This window comes from Antedon mediterranea, chromosome 6, assembly GCF_964355755.1.
Source record: "Antedon mediterranea chromosome 6, ecAntMedi1.1, whole genome shotgun sequence".
NCBI classification, from domain to species: Eukaryota; Metazoa; Echinodermata; class Crinoidea; order Comatulida; family Antedonidae; genus Antedon; species Antedon mediterranea.
This window is the reverse complement of record NC_092675.1, coordinates 1657339-1665581: the sequence shown is the minus strand read 5'-3', so window position 1 is coordinate 1665581 and position 8243 is coordinate 1657339. Positions and strand designations below refer to the sequence as shown.

The 8243-nt window shown below is 34.3% G+C and overlaps 1 protein-coding gene across 1 annotated transcript; it reads right to left on the bottom strand.

Moving 5' to 3' along the window:
- Positions 1-507: 507 nt before the first annotated feature.
- On the bottom strand, positions 508-7213 carry LOC140052064 (pre-mRNA-splicing factor RBM22-like). The gene is made up of 9 exons (XM_072097447.1): positions 6956-7213; positions 6131-6184; positions 5770-5932; positions 5272-5372; positions 4774-4937; positions 3667-3867; positions 2917-3167; positions 2108-2239; positions 508-1745 (listed from the first exon to the last, which is right to left on the bottom strand). Exons 1-9 carry the CDS (start codon positions 7070-7072, stop codon positions 1510-1512), a joined length of 1419 nt encoding a protein of 472 aa, XP_071953548.1. The 5' UTR covers positions 7073-7213; the 3' UTR covers positions 508-1509.
- Positions 7214-8243: the final 1030 nt, after the last annotated feature.

Below are 8243 nucleotides of genomic sequence, written 5' to 3'. Positions count from 1 at the left end.
AGACATGCTTCACTGAGCACGACGCAAGAACCTAACCTCCAATAACAAAGCTCTAAATTTATGATTGCGCCCTCTATACAGTATACCGCAAGAAAACTTTTTCCGCGTTTACTAATTTATATTGGGGGCGTATTGTATTGTAAATTCTTTACATTTTATAATTCTAGGGTTTTCAAGAGTTCATAGACTCTAATTATTTTGACTATACGTATCTTTTGTAATTATTTATTTATGAAATATATAAACAACAGCATTTGGTATCATAATAACATACAAATGTGGAGCGGCTTAATCATTTATACACGACAAACTGTTTTCATGTACAAACATGTTTTTAAAAATTGACATAAACATGTGTAGTTTATACACCATACAGTGTTACTACAGAATACAAATCATCTATTAAGGAAAACCATGGACCAATAAATTAGAGGTCCGTGGGGAAACTAACAAATTAGCACAAAGATTAAATTTTACCCCAAGTAATGAAAGTCACAACAAAATATACACATTTAAATGTAAAGTTTAATAGTACACAGTATTATTAAAAATTATTTTCCTAATTACATCATACCTTTTCCTCTAGGCTAGCTTACGCAATATGAAATGCAAGGCCTATATGACATTTATTAAAAGATGCCAAAGTGTAACCTTATTAAATAGTTCATTATCCAAACTATACCGTGAATATTTTCACAATAAAAACAAAAATCATAATATTGAATTTCAAGGTAGTGAACTTTACATTCAGCAATTTTATTTATTTAATATTGTGACATAGTATTACAAAGGTCACAGGTCAAATTCGAATTATTTTACAGTTGAAAAAAAGTTTTTTCGATCATCATTTTACCAGTATATAATAACATTTCAACAGCAGAAACCCTTTTTGTTGTTTTGGCAAAACCTGCTTGGAAATCAACTTTAGGAGGCAAATGCTGAAATGTTATTTGATCAGAAATTCAGCAAATAACTGTTCGGAAGGCAGTAGTTCAGGATCAAAATACACGTAGCAACTGTTCCAAACGCTCATTTTCCAAAACATTTTAATCAAACATGTTTTCCTTAAAATGGAGGAAAAGTTTAGGAATGAATGCTCTCTTCGCCTTTGTGGACCTTAAGCTCTGTCTACACTTTCAAACTTCATGTGAAAAAAAATGTGATGTGCCCATATGGGCATGGTGATGTCAAATATATATCACAAATTTTGATAGTTTATTTATCATCAGCTCAGACTTTTACTACATGATTTCATTCATTGCATTGTTTTGTACCATGAGCATCTTATTTGTGATGGAAACCGGGCAATATAAAATGTCCTTATTATTATTAGTGTAGACAGAGCTTTATAGAATTCATCACAAAATACGGTTGCTAGTTACAGTGTAAACTAAGGTTTAATACAATGCATGATTCTACCATTCAAAATGTCTTGTCACATAAGTTATTATGGCTGCAACAGTCCAATGTACGAGATACCTCAGTATAAAAGACAATTTATAAAAAAAGTTATTTCTCTCCACTGCTGGCTACAGCCCCCATTCGCTGTGGATCCTGTGACGGATAGTGGACACCTTGACGGGGTGGGGGAGGTAGTCCGACTCCAGGAGGGGGTGGTGGAGGTTGCCCTCGCATTTGTTGATGCCTTTGATGTCCGCCATGATGGAATGGTGGTGGGCCTCTCATTGGTGGCCCATGGTAGGCCATGTCATGATGCATTGGTGGAGGTGGCATACCTGGATATCCTAGTAGACAAAATACAAAATTATTTAAATTAATGTAGGCCTATTAATTAATTAATCATAATAATCCTGAAATCAGCACACAGTCAAAGCTCTAATCGACCATTGTACTGTTCTCAGGTACGACTTAAAACTGGACACAACTGGCTCATGGGCAGTACAGTACAACTTTCGAAAGAATAAGAGAGGGGAGAGTGTTTTACCAGTGTTCTGGTCCATCTTGGCCTCTGTCATTTTGAACAGACAAGTTTGGCAGAAGCTGTATGATATAAAGGGAAAATTCAGCCCAATAGTCTGCGCATCACAGGCTATTATTCTACAATTACATATGTATGGTAGATGTGTTTTATAATGTTAAAACTTACCTCTTTGTGGCATTCCAGGTGGTGGCATACCTGGGGGTCTATGTGAAGGTACTGGAGGAAGCATGGGTGGCGGTTGATTGAGGTTGAAAAAGTTGTTTGTTTCTTCAGCAGATATTGGTGGTGGAGGCAAAGCTACAGTAAAGTATCAGTAATAAATTATAAGCCATGTTGTGATTTTTTTTGTAATTGATTGTAAAATTGTTTTGATGTTTAAATGTGTTATATAATTATGTGCCATGAGGAGGGGGGGGGGGGGACAGTGACGGACTTATTTGAGTCTCTATGTCATCCCTTGACCAAATAATGATTAAAATTTATAGTTTATGAAAGGATGTAATCATTTAAATATACAGTATGGTTTGATTTCATGTTGTTTCAATTTTATCTACTATTTGACCTAAACATTTAGAATTATTATACAAACTAGAGCATTTTCAATTCATTGTACACAATACATGGTACACAACAGAATTCAATTACTTAAGATATATTGTTCCCCTAAACATTTTTTTTAATATGCCATTTAAATGTCACCTAACTTGACCAAAAACTGGATTAAAAAAAAATTATTCTCCTGAAAAAAATGTAATTTAAAGCTTTTGTCTTTTTATAAAGAAATAATTTTTTTTTTTACATAAGTAAATAACCTATTTAAAACTGCAAAATGGCCTATTTAAAGTCTGATTTTTTAATTAATTTTAAAATACATTATATATGTATATTGTATGCAATATAGGACTAATACTCATAGCAAGCCTAGCCAAAATTAACTTACAATTTGCATAATCAAATTGTAAAAAGAAACTCACCTCCAGGTAACCCTGGCACAGCCTCGTAGTGCACTTCGTTTTCAGTGTCATCCTTTTTACCACCAATGGCTTGCTGGGCTTGGGACTTGCCCCATTTGATGTTCAAACGACGACCTTTAATGATCAGTTTCTGAAACGACCGATCTGCTGCCAACTCTGCTGAATTGCGTGCGGTGAACTGTACAAACGCACATTGTTGTTTCTGGACTACGTTGATGTTGCGAATTTCTCCAAATTGATAAAAATGATCTCTACATATACAGGAATGAGAATTATATTGATGTAAATAATTAGTAGAAGCATTAACGAGTGAGGTAAACAAAGAAAACTACAACAACAAAATAAAAAGCAATTAGGATTTTGGCTAGTGCACTATTGAAAACAAAATTTGTTTCTTGAATGGCCTGCAGCGATAATTGCAGGTGAAATATATAGTCTATCTCGAAAAGATAAAGCATTTAAATTATTCATAAAAAATGTAGCAACATTTAATAGGTTATATTAAAAAGTTTGTTTTGTTTGGGCTGGATAAACTATCAGAGCTACCAATCAGGCATCCTTCAGTCAAAAATTACTATGGAGACGACATTGAAAGAATTTTATCAGCACACCAAGTTTACAGTAAATATCATACTGCATATATTATTTAATTTTAACATTATTATATTAATTATTTGAGACATTAGCACATCTTTTTTAAAGACACAAAAATTATCCATAATGAATCCACTACACAACAAAAATACTAACCTTAAATCTTTCTCTGTTACTTTATCGCCAAGGCCTCCGATGTAAAGTGTTGTAACAAGACGATCTTCAGGCACGTCTAGCTTGGGCATCTGGGACGCCCTCTTGAGAAGCTTATCTGCTACAGGGTCGTTATTTCCATAGAAACGATCTTTGATGTTTTGATCCGCAAGTGGATCATCAGGGTCTGTTGGCTTGTCATGTCTTGAAAGGAATTTAGATAATTTTAAAATGTAGTAAATTAAAATGCAGTAAAAAGACACTATAGTATATGACGAAACACAATACAGACTAAAGCTCTGTCTGCACTATCAAACTTTATGTGACAAAAAAAAAAAGTGATATGCCCATATATGGACATGATGTCATATCACTACCATAATTGGGCATATCACTACCATATTTTGGCATATGACTACCATATTTGACACATCACACTTTTTTTGTGTAGGCAGAACTTTAGTTATATACAGAGTAATTAAATTGTCATTTAAACGCTTGATGCTAACCCTGCAAGCATTCAAGTTTAATGTAAAGCTGCAAAATGTTACTGGCATTCAATAAAAAGAACAAAGTATCCGTGGTTGGCAAATGTATGAAGTATTTCATATTAATCATCATCATGGGTTTTCATATTTGGTATTCTCATCCAACAAAGTTTGGCGCTAGCTCTAGGATGCTGTGTAGTTGTTGACATTAAAAGTATGGCTTAAACACTCACTACAGATAATGCTTCATGGTATTGCACAAAATGGGTTAAGTCACCCCATAATCCTAGTGTTAGTCTAAAGTATACCGACTAGTAGTATTCAGTGGCGTAACGCAGAGGCCTGAGGCCCCTGGTTTAGGAACCCTAAGTGGCCTGGCAATGCTGGAGGCATCGGCCATTTTTAGCATAATTTAATGCCTCTAGGAACTGCCCACAGTTTAGCCAGTGAGCACAATGTGACAAACAAATGTGATGTGCCCATATATGGACATAATGATGTCATATCACTACCATATTTGGGAATATCACTACGATATTTGGACCATAACTGACCACAGTTTAGCCAGTGAGCACTCATAGCCATTATTCCAGTAGTATTATTGACAGAAGAAAGTCCTCACCTGTATGGACACTCTTCACCACGCTTGCATTCTCCTTTGACCCAAAATGAACAAATATGTGGCCTATTCCGCTTGTAGTATGGTGTTGTTCTTGCTAACTTGAGTAACAGATCACTAGGTGCTTGTGCTTTACCCAGTGCACCAGCTCCTTCTGAATTGGCAAGCTATAAATAGAACAATACAAAAATGATAGTGGTAAAGTACTGCCTCATCTGACAGAAATTACAGAATGACAGTTTTGTGGAATTACTTTTCATCATAAGAGAAAAGTCTGGTACTTTGACAGAGATAGGATATGAACCCAGGACCTCAGGAATTCGTAATTATTTTGGGGCATTTGGAAGGCTATCCGTGGTACTAAAAAAATGATTTTTTTGTCTGCTTTTATCTTTGCTTGTTATTGATGTATGGTATTGAACTAAATCAAAACAAAGGATAACCACCAATTGATCTACTGTATTGCTATTATTTGTCTGATGTGTAAACAATTGTCCTTACTTGTTTTTCCATGTTTTGTGTGTAGAATTCTTTGTTGACGTCTGACTTAGGCATATCATCCTTAATATTTAACGCTGCATCACGCACCTGAATTGGTAAACCTTCACACAAATATTATAGAATATAGTTAGTTATTTTAAATATGTTCATCAATAACAATAAACAAGATTGTAATTGTTTGTAACTACGGTGGAGTAGTTTTGCATCAGGGTGTCTCTAACCCCTAGCCATCATTGATCTAGAGCTATGAATGCCATGCTAGTGATCTGGAGGTCATGGGTTTGAGTCCCATCCGAGAATTATTTGCGAATTTGTATTCTCAATGTACTTAATATAAGGTACAAATGATGTCATCTGACCAATCACAAATTTACATATTGTGATACTGCCATACTTAAAACCCTGGGATTATAAGATTGTATTGAGCCATACTCAGGATTATTTAAGCGTGTTAACCACCAAGTTTAGTAAAAGTGAATGTTTTTAAAAACTGCTTACCATATTCTAAATCTAAGAGACATGTTTGGCAGACATTTTTAATCTTACTGCATGTTTGGCAAACCTCTGTTTTCTTAAACCTCATTCTGGCACCAGGACACCAACGAAATATAGTGAAAGGCCGCTCACAAATTTTACATTCTTTTCCAAATTTCTCTTTAATCTGAAAAAAAAAAATAATAAAATTCATCATTGATGTGTCATCAAACAAACATGTTTTACATATTATGTCTGGATGAAAATTGATTATGTGGCAAGATTCTACAGTCAGCTTCTTGCTTAGGGGGTAGTGCTGAATAAAAAGGGATTTAAATAAACTGTTGACTGGTTAATAGGTTACCGTAAACAACCTAATACTTACCATTCTGACATACGGATTATCCCCAAGACAAGTCTGACAAAGAATCGGGAAATCCTACAAAAATATAATGTTTTATAAATTTAATAAATATACAGTAATATACAGTACCACCAATATGAAGTAACACTTCACTCCTTGATAATTTAAGAAAAATTATACATTGCATTGTCATACATAACATTATCTTTTTGACATTTTAAACATCATTTTATCATATTTATTTTTTTGTGCAATGCAAGCAATGTAGTAGGATGAAATAAATCATAATAATGTTTGATCTATATTTTACACTAAAACAGTCTAAAACTAAAAAAGTATAATTTTATCGCTGTGTGGCTAGGGATACGGTACCATACATAGGACCTGTCCTCGAAACCTAAAATCCCTGTCTAGCCTAAAACTGTATTTATTAGCAGCAATATGTCAATGAATGGTTGGCAAAAATGTTAAATAATTAACATTTTTCGCGAAATAAATATATAAAATCATTTTTAGTATTTCCACAAACTTTTGGTTATACAGTATTTAATTAGGTTAATCAAGAATGAAACATAAATATTAGACAAAATATAACAATTATGTTGTAGGCCGATACACTTGCGTATTGATGTATGCAACCGGCGTGCAACACAAGCGACACAATAGCATCTTTGGCTTGGTGCCACCACCGACTGAGAGTCAGCGAAGTGGGCCTTCAAATAACGTCAAATAATATCAATTCTAACGTCAAAAAATTAAATAGTACCATTAAATGTGGACCTTATATATGTATTGTAAATATTAATAACAAAATTGTGGTAGTATAAGAAGAGAATATGTACTTACTGCATCTTCCCAACCTTGTCGATTGTAAGTATTTGCACCCTTGCTTGTCGCCATCTTGGTTTTTGAAGGTTGCCAGAGTGAAACCCTATTTTTATAGACCACACTCCCAGCGGGCATACCGACGTTGAATCAACGTTGAAATTAGGTCGCGACGTCGGACAACCTGACATCAACGTCGGACCAACGTCGATCTACCCCCGTTGATACAACGTGATTAGTTCAACGTTGATATAATTGGACGTCAATGTAACGTTGATTTCCGACGTTGACACAACGTCAAACAGATGACGTTGATTCACCTTTCAAATCCAACTACAATTCAACATTGTATCGACGTCGTAATTGGACGTCAATGTAACGTTGATATCCGACGTTGATACAACGTTGGCATCATCTAGGAGTCGTGCCCACAGATGGTTCTCGAATACACAGTAATTTCAGCGTTAAAAAACTGGCGATTTCAGTACAATAATGCAGGACAATATTATATGTCGTTTACAGGAACGATTAAATAGACACTGTGATTTATGTACTCAACTAAAATTAGCACACTGGGAATTACTTCCGAAAGAGAAAGTTGTCACAAAATGAGACCAATTGTTTAAGTCAAATTTAAACAAACTTAATTTGTGTTTTGTATGTAACATTATGGTTGAGAGATGGGGAAGAGGATGGGTGCAAAGAGGAACAATTTTTAAATATATTCTTTATTTTGTAACGAAATATTAATTAACATGTTTTACAAATAATATACCACTAAACACAGTAAAACATTGCGATGTAATACTTTGTTGAAACTATCACCGTCGTAGTCGATTGAAATAGTACAGTATATGTAACGATACACTACGACGTATGTTTATATATAATGTTAAACAATTTGTGAAAACCACCTCTATTCGGGGCAAATCATAAATTCGATTTAATCGGTAATAAATATTAAATTACGGCGACTGAAAACGCTAGCTCATTATCTGTTTAAAAAAATTATATCCAACCTCTGCAGCACAGATTGAAAAAAAAAATGGATCGAATTTCTGTTATGAGTATACAGTACTTTCCTTTACGACGCCTGAGGGAATAGACACTTGTGGAACGACACAGAGATTGGAATGTTCCATTCATCGCAAATCAATACATTTGTATAAACGTATATTAAATCTATCAAAATAGTATTTTTTTAAGAAAATCGGCCTGTCTTCAACATTATGATACTGTACTCGAGCTGTTCAACCGGTTTTCAGCTATTAAAAACAATTATCGTAGGAGGAGATAGGAAAATGCGAAG